This window comes from Rousettus aegyptiacus, unplaced genomic scaffold (genome assembly GCF_014176215.1).
Source record: "Rousettus aegyptiacus isolate mRouAeg1 unplaced genomic scaffold, mRouAeg1.p scaffold_m13_p_13, whole genome shotgun sequence".
In the NCBI taxonomy this organism is placed as follows: Eukaryota; Metazoa; Chordata; class Mammalia; order Chiroptera; family Pteropodidae; genus Rousettus; species Rousettus aegyptiacus.
Window position 1 is genome coordinate 49509111 of NW_023416288.1, and position 20309 is coordinate 49529419.

Below are 20309 nucleotides of genomic sequence, written 5' to 3' on the forward strand. Positions count from 1 at the left end.
AGCCTTGTCTCCTCTCTTCCGGCAGGTTCCAGTGGCTCTCCAGGCCCCCTCTGATTCCTTCGTTTCTCATGAGATGAGAGCAGAGGCCTGTCCTGGGAACATGGGGACCACAGCGTGGACAGCTGGCCGGGCCGGACGAATAGCCCCTCTCACCCCTGGCTTTCCCTCGCCCTTGGTCTGGAGAGAAGGGGGTGCTACCTGTAGAGGTCCCTTTTGTGTGCTCTCTCCCCACGTCCGTTCTCAGGGCGGGCTCTTTCTCTCTCTCAAAATCCCCAGACTTGGAGGGGGGAAGACATGCCACTCAAACGGGAATCACCTGGACTTAGGGCAGGTAACCCAGCCTCCAGGGGGTGGTTGCAGGTGGGGGACGGGCCGGGCCAGTCATAGACTGGGTTGCACCCAGCACCCAGATGGGGTCGATGTGCGCGATGCCAGGTTGTAAAGGAAGGGGCGTCTGTGCCGCCGAAGGCCCAGGGCATCTCGGAGTGAGAGTGAGGATGTGAGCGAGGATGTGAGCGAGGACGCTGCTGGAGGTGGAGAGGGCCGGAGGGATGACTGTGCAGGCAAGAGCCTCGGGTCTTTTTTAGCATCAGCTGGTAGAGCCACCTCCTTCTCTCCCACTGGCTGCCTCCCTGAGTCACTGCCCACCCACCAGCAAATAAAAAAGGGGGATCTGCCGGCCAGTGGGCCCAACTAGCCCCAGTCTTTGCATCTTTTTGCTCCTGGGTGGAAGGTGAGAATCTGGGCTGGGTGGTCTCTCCCAGACCTCTTCCTCTGGGGCTTTCTCCTCCAGACTCTGCTTCCTTCTCCGCCCTTTGTTCCTCCCCTCCCCCCACATCCCATGACAGTTTTCCCTGGTGACAAGACCCACCCCCTTGCTCCAAGGACAGAGGCAGCTGCAAGCCCTCAGGGGCCCCCACATGGCCCCATCCATCTAGCTGGGTCTCTGATCCCGGCTGCAGGGGAGGGGACCCTGCCAACTCCTCCCCGCCTGCCCACTCAGCTGTCAACACTCGCTCCCCAGCCCTGGCCTTCCAGAGGCGAGGCCCTCCCTGGCTGCTCAGGCCCGGGACGCCGTGCCCTGGAGACCCTCACTCAGACCCAGGCAGGCGGTGGGCAGGCGGCCGGCAGACACCCGGCCTGCCCTTGAGCATCCTCAGGCCTCCTTGCCTAAATAAGGGAGCTGCAGCTGCAGTGAGCCAGCTGGCTGGGGGGGAGGGGCCGGCGGTTAGGCCAGGGTTTTCCTAGGGGCTGGGCCGCCGCAGCGCCGCAGGGCCCCGAGTCCGCCCGGCCGGCCGATTGGGCCTGCAAGGCTGGCCCCACGCTGCGGACGGACGGAGGGGGGGCCGCTTGCACAAGGGGATCCCCAGGATGGAACCTCGCGCTCAGGGGCTTTTCTTTGATCCTGCAGCTAGGAGACCACACCTCTTGTCAGAGTGACCCTCCCTATGAAGGAGGGCCACCAGTAACCCCAGAGAGGGATGTGTGTGTGTGTGTGTGTGTGTGTGTGTGTTGGAGGGTGGGGGTCGCCTCTGCTCTGGGTGCGTGCTCCTTTTAAGTCTCACTCATCCTTATCTCAAATCTCAGCTAGCCTGAGGCCTCCAGATTGTCTAGCCCTTCACAGCACCCGGGGCTCCCCTGACCCTGGGCTTGTCCTCCCAGGGCCCAGGCCTCGCCGCTGTCACCTACAATAGGCATTGCGCGCATGCCGTGTGTACCAAGCCGGTGCTTGGCGAGATGGGGGACCGGGGCATGAGGGACCCGCCCTCTCCCTTCAAGTCAGGTTCCCCAGGCCTTCCAGTCCCGGGTGGGGGCGAATCCCCGGTCGTCTCCCAGGCCCTCTCAAGGCTAGCTGTCAGACCTGTTCTCATGGTTCCCCTACCTAAGGGACCCTTCCCTCTCTTCGGGATGCGCGAGGCCTGGGGGCTCCAAGGCAGAGCGAGGGGCTGGGTGGGGGGAGGCCTCGGCGGCGCGGTCAGCCAATGGGAAGGGCGGGCGCGCCGGGCGCGGGGCGGGGGAGAGGGCGGTGCTGCGGGCGCGCGGCGGCCGGGAGGGGGCCGGGAGGCGGGGGCCGGAGCGGAGGGGCGCGCGCCGCGTTAACCCTTCCGAGGCCGGGCCGAGCCGCAGGCGCAGCCCGAGCCGCGGGCGCTGGAGCGGCTGTCGGCGCGGCGGGTGGGAGCCGGGAGCCCCGCGCACGGGCGGGCGGAGCGCAGCGCGGGGACGCGGAGGACTGGGGCCCGCGGCTCGGCGGGGGCCGGCAGACAGGTGTGCCGGCGGCCCGAGCTCAGGCGGCTCCAGGCCGGGCCCGCGGTCTGGAGCAGGGAGCTGAGCTGGGACCCCGCGCCCGCAGCCCAGTCCCGGCCCCGCCCGTGCTCTGCTCGGCCGCGGGGTGCGGGGACCACGGCCGGGCCGGGCCACTCCAAGCCTAGTGTTGGGCCGGGCCGGGCCGGGGTGGGTGGGGGCCCGCCCGGCCCGTCCATGGGCTCAGGATGCCGGTGCGGAGGGGCCACGTCGCGCCGCAGAACACCTTCCTGGACACCATCATCCGCAAGTTTGAGGGCCAGAGTGAGTGGGGGAGGGGCCCGCGAGGAGGGGGCTCTGGGGGCTGGCGAGTTCACCCGAGTGTGGATGGGGGGGCGTGCCCGGGCCTCTGCATCTGCCAAGTGCGAGCCAGTGGGGGCTGGTGGCCTCGGGACGCTGGCTAGGGGTGGTGAGGGCAAGGCTTGGTGCAGGGGGCTGTGGGCTTGGGGCCAAGGGGCCTGGTGTTGGGGTGCGGGGGGGGGGGGAGGGGGCGGCTCCGCTCCGGTTCCTGGGACTGGGGAGTGTGTGTGGCGCTCTGAGTGTGCAGGGCAGGGATGTGGGATGGGAGTGTTGTGGGTATCCCCACCTCGCAATGCCTGGATGTGGATGGGGCCGTGTGGGGGCGAGCACAGGAGAAGGGGGCTGGCCCAAACTGTGGGACCGCGGCGGGGCCACGCATTTGCCCATCTTGACTGTGTTAGGAGAGACCAAACACCAGGCATGTCCGGCCAGTGCCTACCCTGCTCTTGGGTGTGTGTGGGGTGTGTGTATGTGTCACCCATGAGTTTGACCCTTGATGGGCAGTGGGGAGGTGTCTTAGACAGGGTACACGCTGGGGGCTCTGGGGCGAGAGGGTGTTCTGGGCCGCGGTCCAGCTTTGAGGGACCGACAGCCTCAATGCAGTTCCCCCATATTGTTGATTTTACTGTCCTGGGCCCTTTTATGGGGTCTACAGTGCCCTTAAGAGTGGCCCGTTGGGGGAGGCTTCCAGAAATGTCCCAGGCTAGGTGAATGTCCTGGGCATGGGCGTCTGTACCCACCCGGAGTGGATGTGCCTGTCCCCAAGGCTGCGTGTGCCATGGTGGGTGTGACTGCCAAGGGCTCTGGGAGCGGGTGACATTCCTTGCCCATGACCCTGTGAGCACGGGACAATGTGTGCTTCTAGCCGTGGTGGGCGGAGGGACGTGTCAGTTGGACGGGCAGCATTGTCTGAGTGGAGGAACAAGACGATCCCCAGGGGGAGGAGGCAGCATGGTGGGGGGCCACGAGGCAGGGGCTTTCCTTCCCACGAGCTCCAGGACGCTCTGCAGGCACCTGGCCTGGGATCTGGGGGCCTAGCTTCTGACTCCACCTCCGCCACGGATTGCCAAGTGACCTTGAGTGGCTCTCTTCCCTGTCCGAGCCTCAGTTTCCACATCTGGGAAGAAGAGGGTAGCCAAAGGGGATTTCAGGTCTCTTCTGTCCCGTATTCCAGGAGCTCAGTGAAGGGGGTGGGGGTGGGGCCTGCCTTCGAAGAAACTGGCTCTTCTCTCTAGGCCTGGGAATGGGGGCCGGGTAGTTTTTCTGCTTCCTTCAAAGATGGTGTGTGGCTGGTATTCTGGACTGCCTTGGGCTCAGGTGGAGATGGAGGCCGAGTCAGGGGTCAGTGAGCCCTGACTCTTAGGGCTGACAGCTGCCTGGAAGTTTTTTTTTTGGGGGGGGGGGCTGGGGAACTGATCTAAAGATGGCAACTTCAAAAAGTAGCCTCCTGGAAGCCAGGGTAAGGGAGGGCTGAGGAAGGCAGGAGGAGGCCAGATCCTGATGGCCTTGTCCTGCCTCAAGGGGACCTTGCTAAGCAGCCTGAGCCTTGCCCCGGGGGATTGCCCAGGGCTGCAGCCCGAGGGCTGTGCCCACTGGGAAGGGGGGGGGCAGAGTTCTGATTGCTACTGAAAGCCCCAGCATTAAAAGCCAAAGTGGCCGGAAACTTCTGTGTTTATAGAAAGCTCTTATGCAGGGAGCATCTTCCCTGGCACAAGCTGGCGCTGCTGCCTGCCTGCCGCTCACCTGCCAGCCCAGCTCTCAGGGCAGGCCTGGAGGGGGGTGAGCCCAGTCTAGCTGAACGGGTTCATCAGGGCATCTGTTCTTAATGGGGCCAAACTGAGGTAGCCCTCACATCCCTGGGGGGGGGGGTATCCCCTTCTTAAATCTGTCTTCATACGGGTGGACCACTGTCTCAGGTCCTCCCAGGACTTCAGACATTTCCAGGGTTGGAGATGCAGGTCCCTTTCCTTGCTTGCTATGACCTTGGATTTCTGCCCATGACCCTCGGCTTATTCCCCTCACCTTCTGCCAGAACTGGGTTCACAAGCTGGCTGTCTTTTACAAGCTGCAAGCTGTGGGCACGGTTCTGAACTTCCTTTGAGCCTTAGTTTCTTCACCTATAGTACAAGGACGCCTGCCTTACGGGCTTGTCAGTATTAGGTGAGATAAAGTACAGCAGGTGCTCTCAGGTGCTACTTTCCTCATTCTCTTTAGCGAGCCAATTCGCCAGGCACTGACCGCCCTCCCTAGAAGTACTGACCTGCAAGGTCCGTAGACACTTGGGGGAGTGATTCCCTAGGGATCCCTAGGGTAAGGTGTGCCCGGGGAGCGCCCCCCAGTCTAGGGGGGTGCAGAGGTTCAGGAAGAGAAGCCAGAGGAGCCGGTCCAAAGGGAAGTCTGGCCGCCATCTCTGGCCCTTCCCAGGCTCCCTCTCCAGGCCCAGTGTTTATCCCTCCGCCGCGGCTGACACGCGTTGCTGACACCCGCCCAGGCTGGCCTCGGCCCCGGGCGCGGAGGGGGCGGCAGGCCGCTGGCACTGTGCCCGGGGGAAGCCAAGCAGCCAGCACGAGGGCCGGCCGAGGGAGGGGGCGCGCTGCCCCGCCTGCCTGCCGAGGCACCTGTGTCGGGCACAGCTGCGTTCGCCCTCTGCTGGGGACCCCAGTCCCCGCTGTGCTCCCTGGGGCGGGGAGTCCCCGGGCGGGCGGCAGTGTGACAAGAGATTGTGGGGAAGGGCTGGGAACCCCAGAGGCAGGGGTCCCTGCTAACGTGCCTGCTCATCCCCGACCCCCAGGCCGCAAGTTCATCATCGCCAACGCTCGGGTGGAGAACTGCGCCGTCATCTACTGCAACGACGGCTTTTGCGAGCTGTGCGGCTACTCGCGGGCCGAGGTGATGCAGCGGCCCTGCACCTGCGACTTCCTGCACGGGCCGCGCACGCAGCGCCGCGCCGCCGCGCAGATCGCGCAGGCCCTGCTGGGCGCCGAGGAGCGCAAAGTGGAGATCGCCTTTTACCGGAAAGATGGTAGGCGGGGCCCGGGGCGGGGCCACGGCGGGGCGGGGCCGAGAGGGACGGGGTGGGGGTGGGGAGAGTGGGGTGGGGGCTGCGGGGAGTAAGGCTGGAGCCTGAGCGGGCCCCTTGGGGGCGTGACACCTGCTTGGAGCCATTGTAGTGCGCTAGGTGGGGGTCGCGGGCTGAGCGTTGGGGTTGTGGGGCTTTCTGGTTCTCTTCACTACGCTCATTCTGGTGGAGTGGTTTTCGGGGTGACTAAGGGGCCGCTTGGCTGTGGGCCTGGGGCCTCTGGCTCTTTCCTCCATGGGCAGATGTGGGCACGTTGAGCTAGGTGGACTGGAGTTTGACGGGGCCCGGATGGCAGGTGTGTGCGTGGACAGAGGTAATAGGTCAGGCTGGCGGCTGGGCGCTGACCTCCGGCCACAGACCTGTAGCTACCCTTGGCAGCTTCTGCCAGGTGACTGGCCCGGGGAGATGTCACTGAGGGCGAGGGTGGGGAGGGCTGCGGGACTCTGGCTCTCTCCCTGCTGCCCTCCTGCCCCCTTTCTCTTCTGCATTGAAGCTGCACCTGGCATGAGGCGTGTGCCTCTCCCCAACCTCAGTTCCCTTTGTCTCATCTGTGGAGTGCCCCGCCCGCCGTCCCTTCCTTCGCCAGGTGTCTCTGCTCAGCCTCCGCCCTCTAGCCCAGCTGCTCTGGGCTTCCGGAGAGCGGATAAACAGAGCCCTGGGCCGGCCGCTCCCACATCACGCCTGTCTTGGTGGGGTGGGCTCAGCTTAGGGAGTGCAGCGCAGAGGGCTGGGGAGGTGGCTGGAGAAGGTGCTGCTGGACTGCCCACGGCTGCCCAAACCTTGCCGCTCAGCAGTGTGGATCCAGCCAGCATTTGCTGAAGCCAGGATCTTGCAGGTAGAGCAGGTGAAAAAAACAGATGAGATTCCTGCCCACAAGGAGCTTCCCTGATGTAGACAGCATGCTGTGCCCCCCGCCCCCGCCCCTGGGGGTAGGTAGAATGAGCCTGCAGCCCCATGCCCCTGGCCCTGCCTCCTGGAACTTCCCCTGAATGCTCAGAGTTGGCTGATGCTGCCCTGTAAAGGCTTGTATCCCCGGATGACCCTGCTTTTGCTGGGGTGCCCAGCCAGTGACATCACTGGACAGCACCAGAAGGGGGCACGGTCACTGGGGCCCTGTGGAAGGGGATTTGCTCACGGCACTTGGGGACCCTGGCAAGGAGGCAGGGGCTGCTGGATGGAAACTCGGAAGGCCCCGTCTGCTTTTTCACTGGCGTCTCCCGGAACCTTAGTCGGAGAGGCTCTGCTTTCATATCTGCCTGGCCATCTAGTACTAGCTAACGTCGGTGGGTGGCTTCTCCGTGCTGGACACTGGGCTAAATGTTTCACTTACATTATCTTGTGGAATCTTCACAACAACCCTGGGAGATAGATACAACTTTTTCTCCATTTATGGATACGAAAACAAGTTCAGAGAAATTAAGAAACTTTTCCAAAGTCACACAGCTAGTAAATAGCAGAGCTGGGAATGGAACCATGTCTGTCTGATCAGAGCCCTACCCACTCTGTGTAATATATTAAAAGTGACACCAACTAGTTACAGGGGAACCTATAGATGCATGTTATGTTTTGTACAATTTTATTTTGAAAGTTACAGACCATTGGTGTAATGAACAGAATGTGACTACGTTAAGTCCTGGGTTCAGGTCTAACGCCAGAAATTATGTAACATGGGGCAAGTTAGTTACCGCCTCGAGCTTGTTTCTACTTCTGTGATACTGTACTTATGCGGCCCCTCGACATGCTTTGGTCCTCGCTGTCATGTGTGGGGAGCTGGCCCCCCTCCTGTCTCAGGCTGGCTCCTTTGGGAGAGGATGGCCACAGGACCCCTTCTATTATGGAATCTTGGTGACCTTGGGGATCACTTAATCTAGCCTGCTCGAATTACAGGTGGAAAAACTGAGAAGCAGAGGTCCAGTTACCAGACAATCAGTGGAGGGAGTGGGACCGGAACCCAGGCCCCTCGCCCAAGTTCAGGCTCTTTGCCCCCTCCAAGTTACTATTCCAAACGGGGCCATGACCCAGAAAATTCTGTGCCGGCCGTCTCTGCTCTCACCTAGTTTCCATGGGATCAGGTAGCTCCTGTTGGCCGACAGGCTGGCCCGGGCCCTCAGGCCACGTGGGTCCCCACCTGTCCTGGCACTGGAGGCCTAGGATGCAGGCTGATTTCCTTTGTCCCCCTTGCCCCCTCCGCCCCCGCCTGGAGGTGCTCAGTCCCTTGGGAGGATCCCCAAGGCCCGACCTGGGCTGTGTGTGCGTGTGCACACGAGCGCACACGTGTGTGCATGGGCAGAGCAGCGAGGCAGAGGTGCGGAACGCCAGTCCCACCTCTCCTTTCCGTCCAGGCTTTTCTCGGTGTCAGGGGAATGGGTCCCTGGGCCTCAGCCCCGGGGCGGTGGGCGGCTGGGCAGGAGGCGGGGCCTTTCTGGCAGGCGCCACTGCGGACAGCTGTGCCGTGTCGGTGCCTCGGGCCCGGCTCTGTGCAGCGTCAGGGCCTGGAGCCAGACAGCTCCGTTATTTAGTTGCTGGAGCTGCTGGGAGGCAGGGAGGCTGGACGGGGGGCATGGGCTGGAGGGAGAGACACAAGGTGCCAGGGGCTCCTTGGCCCGTGTCTGTGCCCCTTAATGTCAGACCCAGGACCAGGGTAGCATGGGAGCAGAGCCAGGCAGTGTGGGGCTGGCAGGGGGAGGCATGGCTGCGGGGCCCAGGGGCCGTGCCCGGGCCGCAGAGGCTGCTGGGATACACCTGTATCCATCCCCACAGCGCTGTGGGGTGGCTTCGCGTCCCTTTGATTTATGGCTTCCCCTTGCTTGCTGCCCTCCTGCGCCAGGCCATGTGGGGGTCCCCCGCTCTCTGTCCCTTGCGGCCCCTCTGCTCTTTGTTTCCGCCTCTCAGCAGCCCACCCGCCACCACGCGCGGCCTGTCTGCCTGCGCCCGTGGTCTGGTCTCCGCTGCTTTCCTTCTCCCCACGGCTCCCCCCCTGCGACTCTGTCCCCTCGGTCTTTATCTCGTCCTCCCTACATCTGTCTCTCTTCCTCCTCCCACCAGCCCCGCTGAGCCTTTCTCCCTCTGGAATCTGTCTGGCTCCCCGTACCTCTGCCTGTCCTGGCCTGGTCTCCATGTCCCTGTGTCCCCCAGAGCCTGTGCGTGGGTGGGGATGGGGGTGTCTCTGGAGAAGAGTCTGTCGGCTTCTCGGCTCCAGCTGCAGGCTGGTTGCCATGGTAACAGGGTCAGAGGGCCCCGCTGCAACAGCTGAGCCGTGGGCTGGGGGAGGGGTGGGGACTCATGGGCCATCCTGTGCCCCGTGTTCCCAGTGCCTGTGGGGAGCCAGAGCCCCAGAGGTGGCCACGGTCCCCAGACTGGGACCCCAGCTTCCCAGGGGCTTGTGCAGGCACTTCTGGCACCAGTGACACTCCTCTGGGACTCCTTGTGAGGCCAGATTCTTTACACACACAGAGGTCATTTCCCCATCTCCTCCCTGTCCCCTGAAATCAGGCTCCTTGCTGTGACCCTCCCACACCACTTCTTAGCATAGCCGCCCCTCCCCAGGCCCAGACGCCCACTCTGTCTGATCTCTCCGGGTGCTGAGCCTCAGGCCCCAGATCCCTTATCAGGCTGGTTGCTGGATACATTGAGCTGGGCAGGCAGGTCAAACGGAGGCTGGTGCCTAGGCGTGTCCTTGAGGTGGGAGCAGCCCGGAATCAACCCTAGGGGACAAGGTTATATAGACACAGGGAGCACTTTTCTTGAGGGGCAGAAGCCATCAGGGGCTCCCTTCGCCTTGGGGTTCCCTCCACGCTTGGGTGCATGGAGACAGGACAGGTGAGGATACCTGCAGGTGGCCAGGAACGGGGCTGCTGTCCCCGCCCAGCGTTCTCCCGCCAAGGCTGCAGGGAGGGATCGCCCTGAGCCCCAGCGGGCGACCTGGCCTGCTTGGTGGCATCCTGTCCCAGCCGCGCCCTGGGGCGAGGCCGGCCTGCCAGCATTGAGGGCTGTCAGCCACTCCCGGCCAGCTCTGGGGTCTGGAGAGTGTCCCGAGGGTGGCTCCTCCATGTTGTGTCTGCTGCAGCCCCCGGAGAGGAGCTATGTAAATATTTGCACAGAGCCTGCCGGGGTGGGAGCAGAGTTTGATGGTGGCCTTGGTTCTGGGGAGGGGGGCTGTGGGCAGCAGGAGGGCCAGCGTGGGGGTGCACGTGTGAGACGGGGTGAGACTCAGCCTCTTTCGTGCCCGGAAGTGGCTTCCAGGGTGGCGTGACTTGAGAAGTTCCAAGAAAGCCCTTTTACACATAAACATCTCTCCCAAGGGTGCCTGGGATGCCTCCATTAGAGGACCTTTCCCGGGGAGAGAATGAGCCTTTTTCTTTAAAAACACATCCTCTCATCACCCCTCCCCTGGGTGCAGGGAAGAAGGTGGAAGTATCTATCTAGTCCCTTAGTGTGGGGGAGTTGAGCAGAAACTTTCCTGTCTGACGTGGGAGCAGGGCCCCGGGGACAGGGCCAGAGGTGGGGGGCGGCAGTGAATGGACACCTGGGATAGGTGATTAGTATGGGGGAGGTCCTGGACGAGCCACTGTCCCCATAAAGTCCTGTCCTGTCCTTAGTTCAGGGCCCATAAAGAACTCCGTGCTGTGAACTGTGGTTGGCCTTGAATGAAGCTCTCTGTGTTTCGGGGACACGAGGCCCCTCGAGGGCGAGGCCGTGTTTTCTCCTTGGCCCACCGTCTCCCTCCCTCACAGTTCTGGATGAGGGGGCCATGTCCGAACCCGCCCATTAGCCTGCAAGCTCCCTGAGCACAGGCGGCAGCCCGTTTTGTTCTCTGTTCTATCTATGCGTCTCGTGTCTAGTGGGAGCTCAGTATAGGCTTGTTCAATGAATGAATGGGAACGAATGAATGAATGAGGTGGGCAGTGTGCTGTGTTGCGGAAGCCCTGTGTCGCGTGTCAGTGACTTAGGAGCCATTTCTGGCTCAGTTACAGGGTCGTCGTGTGACTTTGGGCGAATCATTTTCCTTCTCTGGGCCTCAGTCTCTCCCTCTCTGAAAAGCCTTAGAATAACCGAACGCCAGGGCTGGGAGAGCTCTTAGAGGATGGGGAGACTGTCAGGGCCAGAGCAAGGTGGGCCAGGGAGAGGTGGCCTGAGGCGGCCCCTGAGAGGCCTGGGAGTCCTCTAGCCCTGCTGTATGTGTGTGTGGGGTGGGGCATTGCGGGGTGCAGGGAAGGCACCGGAGACGCAGGTGGACCGAGGAGGCCTGGGTGGGGAGCAGAGCCCGGGAGGTGTTGGTGGCAGCTGTGCCCACAGGCTCACGGGCGTGCCAGCCGCGAGTGTGCGTCCAGTTTGCACGCTGGGACACATGCTTTCAGGCAGGTGGTCCTCCTGGCCCTCTGAGAGGCTGGCCTCCTCTCCATCTTCACAGTTGGGAAACTTGCCTAGAAAGGCCAGGGGGCTTTCTCCAACTGGTGGGTGCCTGAGTAGGAGCTCCAACCCGGTTTCTCCTCTCTGCTCCGGGACCGTGCCCGGCGTCCACTACCGACACACAGGCTGTCTTGCCCCAGAGGGTCCTTTGGGGACGTGATGGGCTCAGGGCCCCAGGAAACGAGGATTTTAGCTCAGTCCCCAGAGCTGCAATTTCTCATTGGCTAAGTGGGATCAGACACCTGCCCTCCCAGGTATTGCAGGGAGAGGTGCCGAAAAATCAGGTGACAGATGCCAAAAAGAGTCAAGTGTGGAGACTCAGTCTGCTGGCCCTGAGACGAGGTGTCACCCAGGGCCAAGCGCAGGTCCTGGCCAGCCGCGAGAAGCGGGCCGACCAGGGGCTCAGCATTTTTGTCCCCTACAGGGCTCCCCTCTTGCCCTGAGTCCCACCTGCTCCGCCCCCCGCCCACCCCAGGCTTCTGCCGGCCCCAGCTCTTGCCTTTTCCCCAGATCCTGGAAACCATGATATTTGTGCTATTGTGTTTTTCTTTTTCTTTCGCTCAATTTTTTTCTTTTTCTTTTCGTCTCACTCCGCAGTCCCATTACCCTCCCCTTAGGCAACCATTCAAATGTACTTCCTGTGACTGTGCTGCTTGCGTAAGTTCTTTGCAAACTGTGTATTTCCCCTGCATGCATATAGGTTTAATTTATGTAAACGATACGTGGTGCGCATTGTATTCCGGTGCTGACTTTTCTTACGCAGGAGTATGCCTTTAAGCCCATCCAGGCTGGTCCTTGACATCTGGTCTGTAGCTTCCCGTTCTGTCGATGTGCCCATCTCATTTTCTCCCAGGGGGCCCCCCATCAATAACGCTGCCATGAAATCCTCACCTGGGGCCCCTTTCTGCTCATGTGACGGTGTCTTCGGGATGCGTCCCCAGGGGTGGCGTTGCTGGAGCACAGGGTCTGTGCTCTAGCATGGCTGCAACCGTCATCACCCACCTGCACAGAACATGAAATTCCCATCCCCACCACCCCATATCTCGCCATGCCTGGCGTTATCCACCTTTCTGCGTTTTGCCAGTCTCATAGGTGAAAGTGATATCTTGCCGCTCGAATTTGCATTTCTTTGATTTCCTGTGAGACGGAACGGCCATCTCGGAGGCTGGATAGCCTCTCGGGTTTACTTTCATTGAATCGCCTGCTATTATCCTTCCTCATTTTTCTATTGAAGCCCCTGTCTTTTGTTCTTGATGGTTTGCAGGAGTTGCCTGCGTATTCTGGAAATACGAACGCATACAGTTAAATATTCAGTATGTATATTCTAGATATTAATTCCTGTTGCATCAGGATATTGCAAATATTGTCTCCTATTCAGGCATCTGTTCAATTTATCCGACGAAGATACTTAATTTTGATACAAATAAAATTTACCGATTTTTAGTTTTGCGTCTTTGAAGTGCTGTTTAAGAAGTTCTTCACCATCTTGTGTGTGCAAAGGTCAATATTTTCTTCTGTTAACTTGTTTTATCTTCCTCAGTTGGGTCTTTAATCCGTTCGGAGCCTACCTCTGTGTGTGGTGTCAAGTAGGGATCAAGTTGTGTTCTTTTTTCCGTGTGCGGAGCCAATTTTCCCAACGCATCCAGTAAACAGCCTGTTCTTTTCCATTGATTTCTGGGGCCACTCGTGTCACTGCTTCGTTTCCCATATATATCCACGGATCCGTCTTTGAGCTCTCTGTTCTGTTCCGAATATTCGTTTGTCTGTTCTTGCATCAAAACCACAGTAAAACACACACTCACACACACACACACACACACACACACTATCGCATTTAGTGTGTCTTATTATCTAGAAAGGCAAATCTTCTTTCTTTACTCTTCGTTTTAAAGGTCAACATAAGTATTTGTGGACCTTTTAGTTTCCTTTATAAACTTCAGAGAAAGTTTGTCGAGTTCCTGGGAACAAAACCCCCACTAGAATCTTGATTGGAATCCAATTGGTCTTATATACCAATTTGGGGGGAATTGATATCTTTATAAAATTGTCTCATCCAAGAGCGTGGATTGTCCTTCCGTTTATCAGACCATTTCTGTGTCCTTTATTAGTTTAAAGTTTCGTTTTGTTTTATTTCCCTATAGAGACCTTGTACATTCTCGGTCAGTTCCTCGACATTTTATCGTTTCGTTGCTGCTATGAGAGAGGTCTTATTTTCGACTACCTGTTCTAATAGGTCTGTGTTGGTGAGAGAAATGCCGTCCAGGTTCGCGGGCTCCTTGCGTAGCAGGCGGCTTGGCCGAACTGTCTCATCAGTTCTAACAGTCTCTCCGTTGTTTTTGCTGATCCTCTAAGGAGATGATCCTCTCATCTGCACTCAGTGTGCATTTTCTCTGTTTAGGTTTGGGTCATTGTCGTGTGTTTTGATGCTCGAATGTCCCCTCGGACTTTTCAGTAGGCTTTCGCGTGTGTCTTTGTTGGGGTGTCCCGGTGTGCTGCGAGGTGGCCGAGTCCTCTCGTTTTAATGATTGAGAAGCTGCCGCAGAATGGGTGACCGGGGGAGAGCTGGAATTGGGGTGGGACATTCTCGAGGCACCCCTAGGCATTCTGGGGTATGCCGGGGGCCGGGATAGGGCACAGTTCTAGGAGCTTACGGAGCTCCGGAGGAGGGCAGGGCGCCCAGGTTGTCTCTCGGTGGACGGCAGCTGTGCAGAGGTCACGGCGAGGCGGCCGGCGGAGGTGTGAGGCCCAGAAACACGCCTGTGTTCCGTGCTGACTGCCGCAGGATTTCATAGCGCTTCAGCGGAAGACACCGCCCTGCTTCCCATGGTGGTTCCGACAGCCGTCCCGAGTCAGGATGGGTTTGAAAGGGGCAGACTCTGTTGTGAAGGACAGTCGGTGTCCCCAGATGTGAAAGGGAGCTTAGAGGATGCGGTGACGGCCCTGTCCACACAGGCCTGGCGCTAGCACAGGTCACTGCCTCCAGTCGGGATGCGTCTTCAGACACTGCTTACCCGGCATCTCCCGTGAAGCCCGCTTGACCCTGGCCTCAGGGCTGTCACTCTGGTGGGAGGGCAGAAGATCACCCTGGAAGCCAGCGTGCAATTATCTCCTCAATTGGGGATATAGTTTTAAAAGAGTTTTCTGTGAGGAGCATCCACGGAGGCTGGATGGAACAGTGAAGAAAATCTTTGGGAGGACTTGGAGGGAAGGGGTGGCGTGGGGAGCCGGAGGACCGGGGCGCACGGGGGGGGGGGCTGCTGAGGCCGGCCTCCTCGGGACTCCGCGTGTCTGCGTGTGCAGGGATGGGAGGCCTGGCCCAGAGGGGGGCGGCAGGGCCTCCTGTGATCGGGAACGGGATCCTGAAGGGCTCTCGGGGTGGGACGGACTCCAGGAAGTCGGAGGAGAAAGGCGAAGCGTGGAGGCCTCCGGGAGCGGGGCTGAGCGCGTGAGCATGGCCTCGCTTCACCTTCCCAGGGCCTCCGGGGAGCAGGGCGGGTGCCTCCCACTTAGCCCAGGTTGAGTGGCACCCCGCAGACTGGCGCAGGCCCGGGCTGAGTCCCAGAGCTTTTCTAGAAGGAGCTTTTCCACTGAGGCTGTCGCCGCGGCGGTGGTGGCGGGGCCGATGGCACAGTCAGGGCACGGGGTCGGGTTTGGCGGGGTCTGGATGGCCACGCAGAGGCCCCTGAGGCCCTCCGCGTGGTCCTCTAGGTCCCTGGGAAGGTGTTGGGCTGGGCGGGTGGTGGAGGGTCTGTCTGCAGACGCCCTTCCGTGTGAGTCGGGGTCTAGATCACAGTTCCCCGCACCTGCCCGGCAGTGCGAATTCCCCAGGGACGTCGGTGTGGGACAGAGGATGGTCTCTCTGTCTTACACACGCGCACACACATGCACTCACGCACACTCACTCATTCACGGGCTGGCCTCTCTCAGGCTTCCCCACTCTGTCCCCTGGGCCCGCAATGTCCCTGGCTTCCCTGGGCCCCTGGCTGCCCATGAGAGCACTGTTAGTGACATGGTGGCCCCCGTCCAGGAGCAGCGCCTTCTGCATCTTCCTGTCGCCGCCACCAGGCTAAATATAACCTGACACTGCACAGCCCTGGGCTGCTCAGCGACAGGCTCTCTGCCTGGGGGCGGACAGGGCTGACTGGGGCCCCAGCCTCCTGCCCTCAGCGTGACTTTGGGCCCAGCTCCTCCCGTTGGGGGTGAGGCAGGGAGGTAACCGCGGCTAGGACGGCAGCCTCCCCGAGGTCACCTTCCCTGCAGGGCCCGGGCACCCTGCCTCGTTCCAGCTCTCGATGCTTCCACAAGGCCATCTGTCATCTCATCTGGCTCCCGGGGCAGGACTCACTCATCCCGGCAGCACCCCCAGGGAGTCTGCAGCTCAGAGAGGTGGATGACCCGCCCACAGTCACACAGCAACCGCCCCAGTCGCCCGATGGTCGGGGGGTGGGGGGGGCAGGCCAGCTCGGGGCTCCCTTCTCTGCCTGGGTTATTCTCTCTTCCTCCGTCTCTCCCGGGCTCTGGGGTCCTGGGTGTCACAGCGAGGGCAGGTGTCCTGGGTGTCAGGCTGCGTTGTTCATGGTGTCCTGGATGCCTCACATGCGTGCGCTCAGTGAATGCTCGTGGGAGGAAGAGCCACCCCCAAAGGCGCCGTGATGACACCTAGTTTGCACACAGAGGCTCTGACCTGGGGGTTTGCCCAAGGACACTCGGGGCCCCTGCCAGCCGCCCCCTGCCCCCCGGCCTGTGCTGCCCTGATCGATAAGGCCTGCCCCTGCTAAAGCCGAGTGTCCAGCTGAGACCGGGGGCGTCCAGAGGTGGGGAGTCAGCTGGGACAATGCGTAGGGCCCCTGGATGGGTTGGGGTGCTGGGCAGGGACGGGCTCCCAGGTGCGCTGCTGGGCGTGGGCGGGCAGCAGACGAAAGCCAGCGCAGTGCTCCGATGAACGAACGCATTTCCCTGGGGCCGGGAGGACCCTGGCCTGCTGCACCCGGAAGATGTCCAGGCCCGGTTCCCTGCCCGGGCCCATCCTGCGGCCCCTCCGCCGCCCCCCCAGTGACCTGTGGTGAGCCCCCTGACCTCTATCAATGTATGACTTCATCTGCTTTCCTCTCTCCATCCTCACAGGGCCAGGCTGTTCCCGCCCCAGGAGGCAGGCAAAGTCCGGGCACCCAGCCTCCCACCCAGAGCCAGGTGTCCTCCACTGGGACTGGGGGTTGGGCTGTGAGTGGAGTGTCCTTTGCATCCGCCGGCCAGGTGGCCGGGGCCTCTTCGGCTCCTCCCGCTCCCAGTATCGGGGGCCTCCCCTTGGCCCAGCCTCTGCTTTACATATGTCATTCACCCCTCCAGCCCTCATGGGGTGGCATGACCTCTGCTGTGTCGCAGATGAGCGCCCTGGGGCTTGGGGAGGGGAGGTGACTTGCCCAAGGTCATTCTTACACAATGAGCAAAGGCCACCTGACTGCACAGCCTGTGCCCCTCCCCTTTGTGCTGGGGAACCCCACAGCCTTTCTGTGGGCAGTGCAGGGGTGCCGGGAACTTTGGTGGGTCCACCCGCTCCCCTCCACCCCTCCTATACTATCAGAGCTCTGCTGGGAGCTGGCTGCCTCTGGAGTGTGGGCTGTGCCTGCCACGGAGTGGCTCCCCGGGGAACTGCAGCCTCACCCGGCGCCAGCGAAGGAGCCTCTGCTCCTAGGGGAGCCACACTGGGTGCGGGGCAGGGTCAGAGGGAGAAGAGGAGCAGGGTGGTGGGCAGGGTCCTGGGGCCAGCAGGAGTGGACCTGCACTGGTGGGGTGCTCGCACGTCGCGTGTGCGAGGGCTGGCCCAGGGCGCCTAGAGGCCACTCAGCAGCCGACTCCCGACACCTCTCCTGTGGGCTGGAGTTTGCCCTGCACTGATGCCCAGCTCCTGCGTCCCTGTGCCCCACCCCTGGCCTGGCTGACCTTCAGCGGCCCTCGGGGATCCCCACCCCCCATCATCCTGGCCAGTGGCGGATGGGGTTCCCTGGCAGGTCTGGCTGGGCGATGTGGCAGCTCACAGAAGCACCAGCCGACCCCGCCGGGTGGGGGGGAGGCAGAGCCTCAGAGACCCGGCCGACTCCGGCCTTCTGCTTTCCTTCCTTCCACGTCCCCTCGAAAATAGCAGCTGGAGTCCCCCACCCCCCCCACCCCGCCCCCAGCGGCCATCAGGCGGGGCTCCAGGACACATTTTTGGCATAAGCTGTGCTTTGACAGGGTTATTTGAAAGGAAAAATTCCTTGGCTGTCACTAAGGGAGAGGGCCAAGGGGTCTCTGCTCGTGACTGTGTGTCTAAGGGCGAGGATGAGCCCAAGCCTCGAGGGGCTTCTCTCTGGAGGGTCTGCAGCCTGGCAGAGGGCGGGGTGCCAGGGTCCTGTGCTGGCTGGCAAGCAGAATGCAGTTTCGGCCTCTCCGGCCGAGCAGCTGGATGGAGTGGCCAGGGCGCTGAGGCCTCAAGTTCAGAATCCCGAGACTGTTGGGGGCTGAATCCCCGCCGTCCCGAAAGCTTGGGCTTCTCCGGGTTCCGGACTCTAGACTTCTCTGGGATGAGTTTCCTGGTGAGGAACGAGGAGCAGAAGCCTGGAACACTGGGGTCCCGGGGTGGGTGTTGGGGGTCTCCAGAGCTAAGGTTTCTTGGTCTGTGGCCTCTCTTTTGTCCCGATGAGGGCCAGTCCCTGCTCAGGCCGCTGCCGGCCATCACCATATTAGGACATAAATTCTAGACAGGCTGTCTGGGTGCCAAACGGTCTCCAGCTGGGCCCGGCCCCCTGCAGCTCCCAACACCACAGCCGTGCTTCAGCTGGGCCATGTCAGAGGCCGGAGGTCAAGGGACAGGAGCGGCTGCTGCAGGGAGACTCAGATAAAGCCCTCCCGCTCAGGTCCTGAGGGCCGAGCCATGAGGGCCTGGGATGCGGTGAGTGGAAGGGCTTTGGGCGGGGCAGAGGATTCCTGGTCAGCCCTTCCCAGGTCCAGCTCCCTCCTCTGGTAGAGGGGCTGGTCTGCAGGAATCAGGTCCTCCGTACCTGGCCTACTCCTGGCCATTGCTAAAGTGGCTGTCGTGCTCCTCAGGGCTCAGACACCGCCCAGAGCCCCTCCAGGTCGCCGGGCTCTGCTTTGACTTGCTCTCCGCCCCTCCATTCCTGGGCCCTTCTCACCGTCGGCATCACCCCATCGCTAAGCTCACTGGTCAGTGCCTGCTCCCTGCTCCCTGGAGAGTTAGGCCCCTGTGGTTTAGATAAGACAGATGAGCAGGGGCAGTGAGAGCAGAAAGAAGTCTCTGCCCCAGAACGAGGGCCATGCCTGGTCCCACGGGGCCCATAAAGGAGGAACACGCTGTTGCTACCTGCGTCGGGGTCTCCTGGAAATCAGCAGGAGGGAGTGTGAGGGGCCACGCGCTGAACGGGGAGCAGAGGTGGCCGGGGTGCGATTGGCCTGGCGGACTGGCCTCACCTGGGGCAGGGGCTCTGGTGGCCAGATAGACAGACAGACAGAGAGGGAGATAAAGACAAAGAAGAAACAGAGATCAAAGATCTAGAAGCACTGCTTCCTGAGTGTCTGGTGAAGGATCGCTTTTCCTTATTTCTAACCTGTCCCAGACCAGTGTCTTTGTGAAATACAGAGTCACGTGCTTGGGGGTCGTGGCGATGCCAGATTGCTGTAAAGGTCCCGAAACGTCTGCTCTCGACTTCCGCGGCTGGGGACGACTGGAGAAGGAGCAAAGACGCGGCCAGGGAGGAACGGCCAGCCGCGCATGGCGTTCGGGGCATGCCCGACGTGCATTTCCCTACGGGCTTTGCGTGTGCTGACTTATTTGATCTTTACGACTCACGAGAAGGGAACTATTATCGTTCTTGTTTTGTAGAGGAGGAAAATGAGGCACAGAGAGGTTAAGTTGTTTAAGAATAATGCATAAATGGCTAAGGAGCGGAGCTGGGATCTGAAGCCAGAGGCCCTGGGCCTGATGTCTATAGGCTTAACCACCTTGCAGGAGGGGAAGCAGGGTAAATCGCGGGGCTAGGGAAAATGAGGTGGAAAGGCGCAGGATGGAAGGAGCATCGGCCAGCGTGAGGGAGAATGCGCCCAGGGGGAGAGGGTCTGAGACACAAGGCGAGTGGAGAGACGGACTCCTCGCCAGCAGCAAGCCGGAGCAGGCAGGGGGAGGGTGCAGGCCGTCTGGTGGGCATGTGGTGGGAGGAGGGGCAGGAAGCAGTGTGTAGGGCCCTGGGGGGAAGCCGAAGGGGACAGGCCCTTCCAGGTTTCTGCTGTGCCCAGCGAGAGGCCTTGGTGCCACAGCGGCCATGTCCCCCACTCTGCAGGGAGCTGCTTCCTGTGCCTGGTGGACGTGGTGCCCGTGAAGAACGAGGATGGGGCGGTCATCATGTTTATCCTCAACTTCGAGGTCGTGATGGAGAAGGACATGGTGGGCCCCCCGGCCCTCGACACCAATCACCGCGGCCCCCCCACCGGCTGGCTGGCCTCAGGTAAGCGCAGCCAGGCCCTCAGGCCGGTGTCGGGACGCCAGGCCCCCTGCCCCTGGAGCCATGAGGGTACTTGCCCTGCGGGAAGGTGTGTGTGAATAGGGGTCCCTTCAGAGGTTGGGGAGAGAACACTGAGGATGTGGCTCAGTCTCGTCCCCACTCAGGACAGTGACAGATTGAGCCCCAGTTCACAGGTCCTTCGGGTAGGATCACACCTGGTGTCCTAACTTTACCTACTTGGGTCCCCACCACAGCATCCCCTGGGAGTGGTCCTCTCCTCGGCTCCAGGGGTGGCGTTCACCCTTCCCAGGTGGCCTGGGAGCTGCTCTCTCTGCCTCTCAGGGGTTCAGCTGTCTCTCTGTGAAAGTTCGCCTCTGGTTCTTGTTCCTGGAGTGGCCAGCCCCCCACTGCGGCTTGGGATTGCTGAGGAGAGGATTTGAGGGGAAAGCTCACTGTGGCCGGAGGCGTGGCGGCCGCACCTCATCTCCCCACGACCCAAGGGCTCAGACACCCCCATTCCCCCACGATGGCCTCTTCTGGTTTAATTTTAATTTGTCCCTCTGAGTCATGCCAAAAGTTTCCACTTTGTAGTTTCTCAAGCTCTAAAGTGGCAGTGTTAATGCCGGCCCTACCCGCTGTCCGGGGGCCCTCTGCAGGGTGGCAGGGTGTGGCGGGAGGGCCGGCATCACACCCCCGCGCGGAGGAGCCCCCATGTGTGCCGTGTGGCC

General features: G+C 61.4%; 1 protein-coding gene across 5 annotated transcripts in view; it reads left to right on the plus strand.

The window, feature by feature from the left end:
* Nucleotides 1-240: 240 nt before the first annotated feature.
* The window catches only part of KCNH2 (potassium voltage-gated channel subfamily H member 2), a 33388-nt gene continuing 13319 nt past the window's right edge, over nt 241-20309 (plus strand). For 3 of the 5 annotated variants that reach the window (XM_036230675.1, XM_036230677.1, XM_036230678.1), the window contains exons 1-3: nt 2106-2565; nt 5393-5623; nt 19420-19584. In XM_036230675.1, coding sequence (XP_036086568.1) covers nt 2490-2565; nt 5393-5623; nt 19420-19584 — 472 coding nt within the window. In that variant the 5' untranslated portion in view covers nt 2106-2489. Of the gene's footprint in view, nt 332-2098; nt 2566-5392; nt 5624-19419; nt 19585-20309 lie in introns of those variants that run through there. The other 2 variants (XM_036230676.1, XM_016163967.2) reach the window with 2 other exon arrangements.